The sequence below is a fragment of the Mesoplodon bidens genome (genome assembly GCF_964165515.1).
Source record: "Mesoplodon bidens genome assembly, chromosome: 3".
Taxonomy (NCBI): domain Eukaryota; kingdom Metazoa; phylum Chordata; class Mammalia; order Artiodactyla; family Ziphiidae; genus Mesoplodon; species Mesoplodon bidens.
The window spans coordinates 52,453,244-52,468,770 of record NC_138178.1 but is presented as its reverse complement, the minus strand read 5'-3'; the positions used below and the strand labels follow the sequence as shown (position 1 = coordinate 52,468,770).

The window sequence follows — 15,527 nt, the reverse complement described above, 5'->3', positions numbered from 1 at the left end:
TAGGGAAGGCATCTATATTGAGTTTAAAAGTGTTACATGGTCTGTATACAATTTTGCTATCTTAATTCTACTAGCTCCAGGTTAAGGTGACCAGTTTGGAGGTTTTCTTTTTTTTTTTTTCCTCTTTCTGTTCTCTGAAATAACCTGAGCCTACTTTTTGTTTTGTTGTTTTTTTCATTGGTATATTTTAAACCACTGAGACTATTTCTTTCAAGATCATAGATCCATCCAGATTTTCTAAATATCCATTTTTGTCTAGATTTTAAATATTTTGGCTTCAAGTTTTCATTTCATTCTCTTACGATGTTTAAAATCCCTATCTGAAGTTCTGTCCCCATTACTAATAATGTTTATTTTTGCCTTTTTCTTCTTTTACTTGATCAAACTTACCAGAAATTTACATATTTTATTAATTTTTTCAAAGAAGCAGCTTTGGGTGTTGCTGATTCTCTCTATGATTTCTATTTCATTACTTTCTCTTGATTAAAACATTTTCTTTCTTCTATTTTGATCTTGGTCTACTTATCACTCCCTGAGGGAAGTATGTTAAATTATTCCACTAAAAGCATGTATCTGAAATTCTCCTTGTTATACTGTCTGTTTTTCCTTTTTATATTTTAAGGTAATGTTAGATGCATACAGGCTCACACCCTGGCGAATTAGCCTTCTATCTTCATAACAACCTTCTTTGTCTCTACTTATGCTTTGTTTGCCTTACAGTCTATTTTTTGTGACACTGCGTATAGCTTCTCTAGCTTTGATTTAACCAGTTTCTTGGTACACCATTTTATGCCTTTAAACTTTCCTGTATCCTTAAACTTTAAGTATGTCTTATAGAAATATTATAGAGCTGAACTTTAAAAAAATTTCATCCAATGAGAACCTCTGTCTATTAACTGGTTAGTTTGATTTACTTATATTTGCTATGATGCCTAAGATATTTAGAAGTATTTCTCATATCTTATTTTGTACATTCTATTTACTGTACTTTTTCTGGCTTTGTTTCTGTAAACCACCTTGTACGACTCCTACTGTATTGGTCAAGTTGTTGGTATCACTTCTCCATTACCATCCTGCTCCCCATGACACACACACACACACACACAATCTGGTTTGGAAGTTCTACAATCTATTTCTATTCTTTTAGGCTAGCAATATTTCCCCAATATTTTATTATGAAAAAAATCTCAAACTCACAAAAGTTTAAAAGAATTATAGAGTGAACATTCTATACCCATCACCTACAGCTATCTAAAATTTTATCACATATACTTGATTTAAGGTCTAAAATTTATCAGTGTATTTAATATTCTTTGATACAATAAGCCATAGAAGGCTTTGACTCTGATCACTTCTTTAAAATTGAAGTATAGTTGATTTATAAAATTATGTAAATTTCAGGTATACAACAGAGTACACCTTAAAATTTTTAAGTTTACAATTTTTAAAGATTGTACTCCATTTACAGTTATTATTAAAGACTGGCTATATTCCCTGTGCTGTACCATATATCCTTGTAGCTTATTTATTACACATATAGTATCAATAGTTTGTACCTCTTAATCCCCTACCCCATTTTGACTCTGATCACATTGTAAAGTTTTCTACCATGTTTTTAAAGGGCCTAAAGTTAGTCATTATTTTAATAGGTTTCATTGTTGTTGCTGTTTTAAGAGCTAATTCTTTAGATTTACCTTCTATTTTGTCAAATTCTTCTGTCAACATTGCTTCTTGCACTATATTATTGCCACATTTCTTGAAACAATTCACAGTAGTCCCCAGAGCCTGCAACTTTTGGAATCCTAAATAGATTCCAACCATCCTGCTTTCAAAGTATAGTTAAAGGTTAGACCTTGTTGAAATTACAGGCACGTTTTGGCTCTCCAAAATAACAATTTCATATGTTTATCGCCAAGTAGACTGTAGCCTCAAAAACAGCAAAGAATTAATCTACAATATCCCTTGTATCTTCCCTATACCTGGCACAACAGAACACACATAGGAAGTCCTCAGTGAGGTACCACATGGCATGCTTTCTGCAAGCATTTTCTGAACACAGGAGAGCATAAAGAATATATATGGTTACTAGATTGTGCTGGTTACACTTTATGCTCCCATCAAATGATAAAATCTCCCTCCCTAGGACTCTTTGGAGATGACCTGAAGAAAAGTGTCATGTACGTAAAGCACATCAGATAGGATGTGGGAGAACTGGCTGTTTCCTGGCTTCCAGCTTCCCTGGTTCTGTTCCTTATTTCTGTCCCTATCTCTCTTGCACCTATTTTCCCCATCTACAGAGCAGATGGGGGACACTAAATAATCCTTAAATCCCTGAAAACTCTGAAAATCTTTTAGTCTCTGCTTTAAATTTTTCTAAATAAACACCTTTACTAAGGTGGTACTGAGTACAGAAATCATTAAAGGGTCTAAAGAAAGGTGAAAAAAATTCTCATAAAAAGGTCCATAGCAACTACCATATGATCTAGCAATCCCAGTCCTTGGTGTATATCCAAAGAAATTGAAATCAGTGTCTTGAAGAAATAACTGCACACCCATGTTCACTGCACCGTTATTCACAATAGCCAAGATATGGAAACAACTTAAATGTCCTTTGACGGATGAACAGATAAAGAAAATGTGTGGCAGATACATACAATGGAATATCATTTTGCCACAAGAAAAAAGGAAACCCTGCCATTTGTGACAACACAGTTGAACCTGGAGGGCTATATGCTAAGTGACATAAGCCAGAGAATGACCAATCTATATGGTCTCACTTACATGCAGAATTTTTTTTTTAAGCCATTTTCACAGAAACAGAAAATAAAATGGTGGTTTCCAGGGTCAGGGTAGGGGAGAGGTGAAAAGGGTAATGTAGGTCAAAGAGTACAAATGTTTAATTTATAAGAAGAATAAGAATCTAACATACAGCACGGTAACTATAGTTAATAATATGGTATCGTGAACTTAAAAGTTGCCAAGTAGTTAAGCATTCTGACCACACACACACACACACACACACACACACACACACACACAATTAACTATGTAAGGTGATGGATGTTTTATTTTGATCTTGGTAATCGTTCTACATGTATATGTATATCAAATCATCAAGCTGTATACTTTAAAAATATAGTAATTGTAGTTGTCAATTATTCCCAATTATTCCTCAATAAAGTTTTTTTTAAAAAGGTCCGTAGTATGCTGACTTTGAGCACAAGTGCTGAACAAGTTTTCAAAAAATTAAAAGAAATAGAGTCATTAAACATACTTCCATGTACCTCACCCTTAAGCTATGTGACTAAAATCTCTGCCTGGCTTTATCTTCAACCAGGCTCTGTGGCAAAGTCCAATCTTCTTTTTTTTTTTCCCAACTGAATTGTTCAAAGCCAATAGTATATATGAAAGCTAGATGGGGAAAAACAAAGGCTGGCAGTCACAGCTCAGCCACAGTCACTAGGGACAGCCCAGGGATATATCGCTGAATAGTCTCAGACTATCCAACATACAATCAGGGAAATGTGACCTTGCTGTTTTAATTAAGAGGAGACGAATATCCTCAGGAAGTTCTACCTGTAGTGTACGTGCAATAATATACACAATTAAACATCTACATTAAATGAAAATCCCTCATTACCTAGACTAGATTTGGTCTAATTAAAGAGAAAATCAAATTCATATGGAAAAATAATTGCTACCAGGCACAATAAGCTTGTTTTAATCTGGAATCTGAGTAAGGATACACATACACTAGGGGCATGAGCTCCATCCCATAATCTCAGAAACAAGAAAAATGAACACAATTGCTTAACCTTGACGGCCTCACATTAAGAGAAAGAACATCTTTAATGGAGTGTAGGTGTGCAGCATTTGATAGCGCATAAATTGCAGGAGACAGTGTAAGAGAAATACCAGTGCTATCACGCTGTCTGTAATCCCTACACAAGCAGTCGGTGGTGTAACAGTATTCGCTGTGATGTAGTTATCACAACCAGTGACATAGCAAAGAGACCAAAGAACCTTGCGATCACATTTTAAAGTACTTTCTTAATCTTGCTGCATATTGGGAGACCAGTGAAAAGAGGCAACTTTGCCCTCCAAGTAGGAATCTGTTTGTAAATCCCAGTGTAAGGAGTCAAAAGCTACCTGCAGAAAAATTCTATGTCACTGTGAACAAGCCACATCTCCTCTCTCTGCTTCTTCTTCCACATCTGTGCTTAAAATATACCGCTTTCTCAATTCACAAAGGGGCCCTGGGAATTATCTGTCCAAAAGCTCTAAAGAAAAGGCATACTGAAATGACCATGGCAGCCTCATTTTTGGCACCCAGTGAATGGCTACATGTGGATCACCTTCTCATCAGGGCCGGATAGGCTCACAGTTACAAAAGCCTAAAACTAAACATTTTATTTTTAAAATTTTGGTTCATAAATCTTCTCTTCATTTTCTCCTATTCTTCATCAGTCACTCAAAGAAACAAACAAAATATGTTTCCTCCCTCCAGGGCTTAATAATTCTTGGTGTTATCAATTTCCATGGCCATAATCCACAGGTTTATGACACAAAATGTATCTGAGGGACCAACTGTGAGGTTAGAATGTGGCAAGGTGAAACTAGTATAAGCTTGTGTGCATGTGGTTTTCTGAAAGGCATCTGGGGTGTCAGGACAGACAAAGGCAAGCTTCCATGACTCCTGCAGGAAGGAAGCCAGACCAACTGGGTAGAAGTGGCCCTGAGGAACCCTTGGCCATATGACTCGTTTGGAGAACACAGAACAAAGTTAATGACAGGAACCTGCTCAGAGCCAGTCTCAGTCTCAAGGTCAATACGGGATACTGTAGGACAAAGCACCACTTTAGAAAGGCTCCCCAGGATTCATTAACACAAGGGTAGAGTTTTTTTTAGTAACAACTCAGTTTAGACCCAACAGTGTGCAGCCCAGGCATTCTCTGCCACTAGGAGAGAAGTCAGATTTCCTTTTTACCTTAGGGCACACGCTGGTCCCAACTACTTTCCACCAAAGTGAAAGTGAGGTCAAGGGCCAAATAAGCATTTATGTTATTCTCTCCTCTCAACACACTCAGACACAATACAACAGATGACCTACTCTATGCATCTCACATTGGCGTATCCTACAGAAAAGCTGATGCCCACCCACCCCAGTTGGCATTCCTGTCAGGTCCCCACTACAAGCTGCACTGCAGGTGAGAGCATGATATTGACCAAGTTAAGACTTTCTGCAGTGATTTTTTTTTGGCTCAGCCAAATGTTTTATCTGATCTAAGAAGTAGCAGAAGAGAGAAAAGAAAAGGTGGGGAAAAACAGATAAAGGAAAGAAATGTTATATAGACAAAATCCTTGGAAAGCCCAGACCAAACAGGGGAAAATGAACTCTGACAAACAGCAGCCTCCGTATGGTTGGGCTTGTCTGCTGGGCATTTCTAGGAAAACCAACCCTAAGGCCCACATTCGGAGGAGCCATGATGAATCTGGAGGGTTAGCTTTCTCCTGAACCCGTAAGTATTGAGCCACAAAAATTACCCCCATCATTTTATAAAAGAGAACCAAAGACCAGATGGAAGAGTGGAGCCAGTATTTAATGTATGTATCACACTTGCAGAGCAATGAAGATTTCATAAGATTACAGTAAATAATGTGAAGCTCTCTCTTTTATACCCTGTTGTAATATTGGAGGCTTAAAAAGATATTAAACATGACAAAATTTGGTCCCATTCCCATAGGAATATCCCAAGGAGCAGGGGTTTCAGAAGATGGGGGAAGTGAGTTTCTCGAGTCCAGAAATACCCTGGACAACACCGTGGAGGGATGCCACAGACCCTCTGGTCCAGAGGAAACCACATCCTGCCCGAACGTGGAGCAAGTCATCTTCAGTCATCCCAACCCTGAATTTCCAGGCCCCTTGCTTTCCCCGAGGCTCACAAATTTCATTATATATTGAACCGAGTAAAAGCTAACAATCTCACAATTTACTGAAACCAGGGTGTACACACATGGCATAGCTAGCTCAAAAATAAACAGTGAAGAGAAAAGAAGGCAAAAAAGAAAAACAAAAGGTCACTTACTCCAAGAATCCAGGCTTGTGTTTATGTTCCACATGAGGTCCAAACTGAATCTGGGCTTGAAATCCACCAAACTCACAAGCTTTCTCGAAGGAGACAGGGTGGGAGCCATTCAGGATATCATCCCGAGCCTGCAACACAAGAGGAAGCAAAAAGCATCACGAGCTTGGAAGGAACAACACATTGTCTCCATTGCCATGTTCCCACATTCCAGCGTACCCTCTCTGTGGAACAAGGGGAAACATGCCAGCCAAGCCAGAGTGAGGCATTCAAGACACTGTGGGTGATCGTAGCACAGCAGAATTAAGGCAGGGACTTCCCTGATGGCGCAATGGTTAAGAATCCGTCTGCCAGTGCAGGGGACACAGGTTCAATCCCTGGTCCAAGAGGATCCCACATACTGCAGAGTAACCGATCCTGCAAGCCACAACTACTGATCCTGCGAGCCACAACTACTGGAGCCCGTGTGCCTAGAGTCGGTGCTCCGCAACAAGAGAAATCACCGCAATGAGTGGTCCACGCACCGCAACGAAGAGTAGCCCCCACTCGCCGCAACTACAGAAAGCCTGTGCACAGCAATGAAGACCCAACACAGCCAAAAATAAATAAATAAATTTATTTATTTAAACAAACGAACAAAAAATGAATTAAGGCAAAAGGAAAAGAAGTCCTTGCCCCAAATTGCCTATAGATGGAAAGCATCAGCAATGCCCAGTATATTAAAACTGAAGCTTGAGTGTAATCTAGGGAGGTCGAAGTGATCATGAAAAATATAGAGGCAAAGGGAAATCCTTGTATAATGACCAGATTCATAGAGGGGGAAACAGAAATGCAATGTATTTTTTATGACCCTAAAGGATAAAGCTAACAGAAAAATTATCTAGAAGTAAAATCAACCCAATCCCCATCCCAAAATACAGAGAGAGAACAGACAAGAACTCAATACTGCAGACATTTGGGGGAAATGATCAGCAAATGCACAGTCCTGGAATCAGGAACCCACTGCACCTGAAGTCCTGTTCCCATTTCCTGACCCCTCACTGTTGTTGCTATTTATTCCTTTTCTTTGTCTCTCCTTTCTCCAGTTAAATGACCCCTAGAGTACTCTCAGATGGACATTCTAACCTATGGCCCTGAGTCTTAAACCAACAACCATTTTCTTATTGCCCTGATATCTCCCTCCCTTCTGGCCTTCCAGCCTATCTCCTCCCAGACCTCCTTCCATCCACTAACTCAGGGGTCAGCAAACTTTTCCTGTAAAAGGCCAGAGAGTGAATAATTTACACCTCTGGGCCATGTGGTGTCTGTCACAACTACTGAACTCTGCTGTTGGAACATGAGAGCTGCCATGGACAACACGTAGACAATTTTGTGATACAGAAGGGGATTTACCAATGTGCAATACATAAATGAATGAGATGTGGTTTCAATAAAACTTTATTTATAAACACAGGCGACGCTGTGGCTGCATTTTGCTGACCCCCCGCATTATTTCTATAAGCTGATAGGCAGATAAATAAAAGGAGAGGAAAGGGAAAGGAAGAATGAAAGAAGTGAGTGAGTGAGTGAGAGAGAGAGAGAGAGAGAGAGAGAGAGAGAGGGAGAGAGAGGGAGGGAGGGAGGGAGGGAGGGAGGAAGATGTTTTCCTTGAGCCAAAAGAAACCTTTGGGACTGTCTAGTGCAAAGCCCACATCTTACATACTGGGTAACTGCAACTCAGATAATTTGAATGATTCGTCTGAGTTTAAACAATTAGTTAATGGTAAAAACATAAAAGGTTACTGAGAGAGTAGTATCTTTCAGTTAATAAGAAGTACTGATTTTCTGACCAATAACCATCCTTGTATTCTAGATGCGAGCTATGAAAGCTATAGTGCGTGTGAAGTGATGAGCCAGGTAAGTGCTGTGAAGCCAAGCAGAGAGACACAGTAGTTGCCATGAGGACCCCACCTGGGAGGCCAAAAAAGTCCCACCTCTGGATGGCTAGCTCACAGTGGACACCAACCTGTACCACAACCCAACCTGACTGGAAAGTGCATGTCACAGACACGGTGAGAGCCGGAACCCAGCTCCTGCCCACCACAAGCCACAGCCAGAGCTTTCGGAGAGCTCACCAACCTCAGCGTCTGAGCATTCAATACTGTACCTGAACATAGAGCAAGTTCAGCTGCACGGGGTCTCTCGAGTCCACATTCTGATCAGAGTAAAAGAACTTCCGTCTAAGCAGCAACGTTTCATTTTCATCTACTCCTTGTTCTCTGAACGTTCGGCTGTGATCCAGCCAATTTACTGCAACGCAAGATGACATATGAAAGAACTGTGTCGATTCTTCCTCTTAGTTCAAGGGGATTAACCAAAACAGCAGTGTGATGCAGACGTGGATTTCTAGGATGCTGATATTCAGTTATAGTTACTTCTTAGATTAGATCTGAGCTTTTTAACTTTGCAGAGTAACTGCACAGGTACCATATGACACATGAAAAAGCAAATGAGGGAGAAATCTGCAGCGATTCCTCACTTAGTAAAGCCCCAGAATGAATCCATGTGCCTTCCTTGGGGTGGTGGGATAAGGAAAACAGGGCTTTATGCCAAGACAGTCAAGTTTGCATTTCCTTTTTTTTTTTTTTTTTTTTTCTTTTTGCGGTATGCGGGCCTCTCACTGTCGTGGCCTCTCCCGTTGCGGAGCACAGGCTCCGGATGCGCAGGCCCAGCAGCCATGGCTCACGGGCCCAGCCGCTCCGCGGCATATGGGATCCTCCCAGACCGGGGCACGAACCCGTATCCCCTGCATCGGCAGGCGGACTCTCAACCACTGCGCCACCAGGGAGGCCCTGCATTTCCTTTTAAGTCAAGGCTGGTCTTTAGTCTGATCAGGTCAAATAATTTATAAACTCTAAGTATAATGAGTTACTACCTCTGACCTTAAGTAGAAAAGAGGAGGAAAATGAAAGTAATTGGGGCAAGGAGAGGACAGGCCACTAAGGGGTTGGGGAGGGTAGAACCTTGCCCATGGCACACCTGGAATCTCACTCATTTAGAAAACACTTCCCTGATACCTAGGTGCAAAGGGATGGATCATTCCTCTGCACTTCCCACAGCTCTCATTCCTACCTCCTCCCCGGGCCTAACACACACATTGTGAGCAAGTATTTATTACAAGCCTCAACTTTGGCACAGGGAATGTGTTGGATGGACTCATCTCCCACAGTACCTGGAAGAGCATCATGCACAGTATAAAAATCCTCAGGATTTGTCTACTAAGGTCTCATTTGGAAAGAAGTATGCAACTGTAAATCAAATGAGGCGAGAGAGAAAGAGAGAATGGAGAAAGGGTCAGAGGAAATGAAAGCCCCACGGAAGATCAATAAACATAATGCCAAGGATGACATCTTCCCAATGCAGCACTGAGAGAAAGAACAATGAAGGAAAGAGGCTGGGAAGGTCTGAGTGAAATGTGCATGAAGTAAGATCCTTGGGAGTGGGGTGGCGTCAGGCAGCCAGGTGCACAAAGCACAGGTCTGGGGGATACATGGGGTATATATACTGGCTTTCCTGTATATTATTAGCTCTGTAGCTGTAGAAAAGGACCTTCCTACGATAGAATTATATTACTATTTCGTAACCCCTAAGGAAATAATGGATCTAAGTAATGATCATCAATGGCTGTTAACACCACAAAAAAGGAAACAACCAAATTCAACTTTCTAATGGAAGTACACAACACCACATAGGAGTCTTTATTTTTAAACACACACACACACACACACACACACACACACACACACACACACACACACACAAATCTGATCAAGCCTCCAGATATCAGGAATTAAAAGGGACAGATGAACATGTTAAATGACACCACAGGTCATCTAACAAAATCCAGGAGGTAGAAAATTCTATACAAGTAACAATCTGGTTTCTTCCCCTCAAAAATTATAAGGCAACAATAAAAGAGATGGAGGGAAACTCTTGAGACTAAAAGAGTTAAACAACCTATCATCCAATCTTATTTGGACCCTCTTTCAAACAAACTGTTAAAAAAAATTCTTCAGACAGCAATGGAGAAGATGTGAACACAATGTGTATATTTCACCTTAAGAGATTACTTTTGAGATGTGAAATGGTATTATCATCCCTTTTTTTTTTCCCTTAAGGGTCTCTATCTTTTAGTGACACAGGCCAACATGTTTGTAGATGAAATAAAACAAAGGCACAACCATCCACTCCTGCCCTGGGTCATACAGATGATGGGAGAGGAGTGAGGCTCGGCTGACCAGGTGCCAGCACCACACCTGCTCTTCAGACACTCACGGTCATCATCCGTGTGAAGCTTGGCCTTCAACTTCTCCATCTTCCTCTCGTCTCGTAACAGCGTCCTGTCTTTTTTTAATGTACCCGTTCCTTCTTCTTTCTTTTCTTCAATTGTTTCTTGGATTAAAGAGTATTCTTCATAGTTTGTAATTCCTAAAATGATCATTTAGGTCATAATGGTCAGTGATTACATTGCTATCAACTCCTTTCATCCTGGGGCCTATAATACTCCGAGGAGTCCCTGGGGGCAAAAGATAGGAAAGAAGCCTTGCCAAGATGAAGGTCAGGGTCACCCAGGGAGCACACATCAAGTAACCGGCCACAAGGGAGGATCTTCAGCTAGTTAAGTCACACTCAAATGTCATGTTCAAGTCTCCTGACTAATTGTTGAGTAATAAGAACAAAGTAGAGATCATACAGAGGAAGGCAAGACAATGTGAAGCAAGCAGTGTCTGAAGGAGCTGGGCTTCCTTTGCATGATGAGGAAACTAAGACAGGCAAGGCCACTTTCTGAAGATATTCAAGAGGCTTCATATAGAAAGGAGAGACAGACTCGTTCTGAGGAGACTAACAGAAGCTAGGAGAAAAAAAAAAGATGCCTAAGAATTGTACAGGCTGTCCCCACGAGTCTTCAGGAGAGATCCTGGGTATCAGTGATGCTTACACAGAATCACAGCCATGGGCAGGAGACTGAATTATATGATTTTGAAACATTACTTTCAATTGAAAACTCCTATTGTTTTGGAAATAAAAGCTCTCACTTGTGACTCAGTGAGAAGTTCAAGTGTTGACCATACCAGTTAGTGGGTTTGCAAATCAGGAAAATGAACACGCTCTCTTGGGACTGGGCCAAAGTCAATGTGTTACAATATATTCAAAATTGCTAGATACCCAAAGGGGGTGGAAAAAAAGAAGAGGCGTATTATTAAAAACAAAACAAAATCCAGAAGCTCCGCATGTGTACACTTACCTATCCTGCTGCAAATAGTAACCAGGAGTTCTCCAACAGTCTTGGAGTCATCCACCATCACTGTTTTCACAGATCCATCCAGCATCCGAATTTTCTGAGGTCTCTGTTTTTTTTTATATTCCAAAATATCCTACAGCAAAACCATACAAACATCTCACACTGCGTGGGAAATGAGGTAATAAACTTGGACACTTTTCTTTAAAAAATGACTTTTCACGAGCACCCTGATTTCCTCCTTCTAAGTTTTCATGAGATTTTTGCCACTAATACAGAATCTCCAGTGTTATAAACTGCTTTCATAAAGACTTCTTTAAAATCTGATAGTAAAATTGCACCTCAAAAGTCCTACTTATAGTTCATAGTTACTGAAAACTAACCTCTGTAAAGTGAAAGTAGCAGAAGTCCTCCTGAAAGGCTGAGAACGGTCTGCTATAATGAGAATTAGCAGAGGAAAATTCCTACTTGTTTTTTAAAAAGTTTGTAGTGTGCTTCTTCAATGACCTCTTACATAGTTATAAGCAATTTTTAATATATATGTCATGAAGGACATAAGTAATACCCCCATAATTCTTCACAGTAGTGGTGTATCACAGTGAAAGTGGTTTTCTGCCAATAATGGCAAGACCAAACAGGCGTAATAAGTTTGAGAGTTATGTCTAAATAAGAGACTCTCCTTTTACTACACTTCTTAAAAAGAGAACTATGGAAGGGAAAATTAATGGCAACTCATACTTTGCTCTTGCTTATGGAGTACTGACCAATCCGATGTGTCTATTCCGTAAACCAAAACCCAATATATTTCAGAGGTTAAGCTAATATTGTGTTAGTTTCAGGTGTACAGCAAAATGATTCAGTGTTGTATATATATGTATATATATATATATATTTTAGATTATTTTCCATTATAGGCTGTTACAAGATACTGAATATAGTTCCCTGTTAACACGTTTTTACTCATTATTTTTTTCCTACCTCCATAACATAATTTTTTATTGTTACTGTTACTGATAGTTATTAAACTCATATCTAATGTGAACTTTTTTATAAAAGCAAGACACTGATTAATATTTAATTTCTGGCTACCTTTAGGATTATATTTTTGTTCTCTCTCTATGCTTACTTTCTATCACCAGTCACCAGGGTACTTCCTACATACTTACGGGAAGATGCTATGTTTCATAACTACCAAGTCCAACAATGGCATGTAGAAAGAGCTTAAAATCATTACCTCATGCTGCTTTAATTACTTTGTAGAGTTTCAAGAATTTGGATTGCTGATATTTTCTATCACTAACCTGGACGGCCTTTACAAAGTATATTACATCAAAACTATTAATAAAGTGCCCTTGAATCAAAATAGGTTGTTGAGTCTCTCTTTTTCTTTGAAGCATAATCATGTTAGCTTCTATGGAAGGCCTAGGGACAAAGTGATGAAAAAAATAAAAAAAAGATCAACAGCATACCCCATTTCGCAACATGTAGTAATCCAGTGTTCTGCCTGCTTCCAGCCAAATTCCTTTCCTGGGGTCTTCATCCGAGAGAAACAGCCCATAGTCAGAAGCTGGAGGAAAAACAGAAAGAAAAATAAAAAACAAAGTGATGATGACGCCATCACTGACTTCCAGGCTCTTGAGTCTGCTGACTTGGCAAGGGGTTCTCCTTCACTAGAGAAATACTTCATTCTGACAACATGGGCAGCCGCTGGGACTAAAGCAGATGGGGAGGAATGAGAGCTGAACTGCAAAACCAACACCCACATACAAGGGTCATGTTTCTTAAAACAAGTGGGCAGCAGTCGTGTCTAAAATTTAGGGAAACGCCGAGAACAAAGTGGTCCAAATTTCCTTCTAACTGAATTGGGCTTTGTTTCCTATCACATGCTATAAAAGCCAGGCCAAGAACCCAGGAAGAATGGTAAGACAGCTGTGGAGAAACTATGCACGTAATCACTCAAGCTAAGGCCACTTAAGCAAAGAGGGGCCGATGGAGCCTTGACACTTGGAATAATCCTTCCATCACCCCCACATAGCATTACAAAATAAAAGGAAGAGTTCCGTGTGAGATGAAGTCGCTGCTCCCCATGCCACCAAATTATGAGTAAAGTTGGAGAGTTAGGGCTTCCCTGGTGGCGCAGTGGTTGGGAGTCTGCCTGCCAACGCAGGGGATACAGGTTCGTGCCCCGGTCCGGGAAGATCCCACATGCCGCGGAGCGGCTGGGCCCGCGAGCCATGGCCACTAAGCCTGCGCGTCTGGAGCCTGTGCTCCACAATGGGAGAGGCCACAACAGTGAGAGACCCGCGTACCGCAAAAAAAAAAAAAAAAAAAAAAAGTTGGAGAGTTAAACCCTGTGTTCTTCACAGAAATCCTTTAATCCAACCCAGGAAGTATAAGCGGGTGGAGGAAGGAGGAAAGCAGCATCTTTTCCTGTCTCAAGACCTCTTTCTTCCTAAATGTGATTCAAGGAAACCTCAGAGACCCAGATGAGGGCCAGAGATCCTGTTGTTTCTTAGAAAAACAATTTCAAGATCTATAAAGGTTTGTATCTTCACCAGAGTTTTACAGCAATCCAACCCAAACAAAGTTTTAAAAATCTGGGAATAAACAGTAACAGAAAAGTAAAAACACCAGATATGACTAGACAACCGGATCTTGAGTACGGTTGGGAATGTGGACAAACTTTATTTTGATTTTTGGGTAATCTAGAAATAACAGTGTTTTGAATAATATAGATATTGCTTTTGGACCAAAAGATTCGTGCTTTTGTGAGTAACGGATCTTTTCAAGAAGACCCAGGCCTAACAATAGCTATCTATGAATGTTTGATTTTTATGATTCCAATTTTTAAGGGAAGTTTTATTCCATTTTCACACTAAAGGCTTATTAATTTAGGAGTAACCCCAATTTCTCAAGCATTAAATACTAAATAAAAGAAGGAAATGTAGAGAGAAGACAAAGGGAAACGGAAAATAAAATTGTATGAATGACTCTTGTTTAAACTCAGATTAACAGTGGTCAGTGGTTCAACCAAACATTAAACAAAACACGTATCAGAAGTATTTTTTTTAAGGTTTAAGACAAAGATGATAAAGCCCCTGCAAAGTACTTGAAATATAAGGCTTGTCCTGGGTCCTGATGGCTGTTCCAGTCTTCTTCAGGCTGCTAGCAGTGGAAAGTTTTCAGGCATGTGAAACAGTGCTCAGGATATACAAAAGCGTTAACTGTTAGAGTAGCTTCATCTGTACTCTATAGGGCTTTATAACAAAAAGTGACTTGTAAACAGAGCGCAATGCTGATGTATGGAAGGGTCATGACAATGATGATGGCTCGCTGGCAGCTGTGATCATTGTCATTACAAGTCTCACACAGGAGGCAAGTAATGTCCAGGATAAGAAGACATTTCATTTGAAACATACACACCTGTGTACCACTCAGAGCCTCCGTTTCCTTAGCTACTAAGGGAAAAACATACAAACACATTTCAAGCAGCCAGTAAATAACCAATGGCCTACCTTGGCCAGTTTGTGCCTCGGGTACCCGTTCCCGAATGACTCGACATGCATCGTACACCGCCGTCGATGGTTCAAACTGCATGGTCTTCACCACATTGCAGTGGCGGACACAAATCTTTAAGGACAGGGCCACCATTTTTCCAGATGACTTGAGGACTCTCACTTAGAATGTCTGGGGAACACAAACGAACAAACCGTGATGTTCGTGATAACTGTCCAGTAGAAAAAAAAGTTAGACTCTGAGTCAGCTTTAAAAATCGAAAGAAAATAAAATGGCAATTAAAGAGAAGGCTCCGGATAAAAACGCAAATTAAAAAATAACTTTTGAAAACTTGAGAATAGGACAGCAGCAGTCGTGGAGTTACCATTATCACAGGGTGGCAAAGAGAGCCCCTTGGAAGGAGGGAACCACAGGAGTTCACCAAGGCTCCTTCCTCAAGGCTGCTCCCTACTTGGTGTTTCCCCAGGGATAGTGGCATTTCCCAGGTGAGTGCCCTCCAGGTGAGAGGCAGAGTGTCCTGGGCGCCCACTGCTGTCTCCTGGCAGTGCCTGTCAGCACCCTCAGTTGCGGGGCTCCCTCCCCAGCAGCTCCTGGGCACAGGGAAGAGGTACCTCTGCCCTCTGGGGTGCTTCTCATGGCCAAACTCCACC

At 40.6% G+C, this 15,527-nt stretch overlaps 1 protein-coding gene across 4 annotated transcripts in view; it reads right to left on the bottom strand.

Annotated features, from left to right (window-relative positions):
• TLN2 (talin 2) overlaps nucleotides 1–15,527 on the bottom strand; it is a 449,584-nt gene that overhangs the window by 187,851 nt on the left and 246,206 nt on the right. For all 4 annotated transcript variants that reach the window (XM_081228039.1, XM_081228042.1, XM_081228041.1 and 1 more), the window contains 6 exons: nucleotides 14,877–15,048; nucleotides 12,831–12,928; nucleotides 11,368–11,497; nucleotides 10,398–10,550; nucleotides 8,230–8,372; nucleotides 6,087–6,214 (listed from right to left, as the gene is read on the bottom strand). In XM_081228039.1, coding sequence (XP_081084165.1) covers nucleotides 6,087–6,214; nucleotides 8,230–8,372; nucleotides 10,398–10,550; nucleotides 11,368–11,497; nucleotides 12,831–12,928; nucleotides 14,877–15,012 — 788 coding nt within the window. In that variant the 5' untranslated portion in view covers nucleotides 15,013–15,048. The remainder of the gene's footprint in view (nucleotides 1–6,086; nucleotides 6,215–8,229; nucleotides 8,373–10,397; nucleotides 10,551–11,367; nucleotides 11,498–12,830; nucleotides 12,929–14,876; nucleotides 15,049–15,527) is intronic.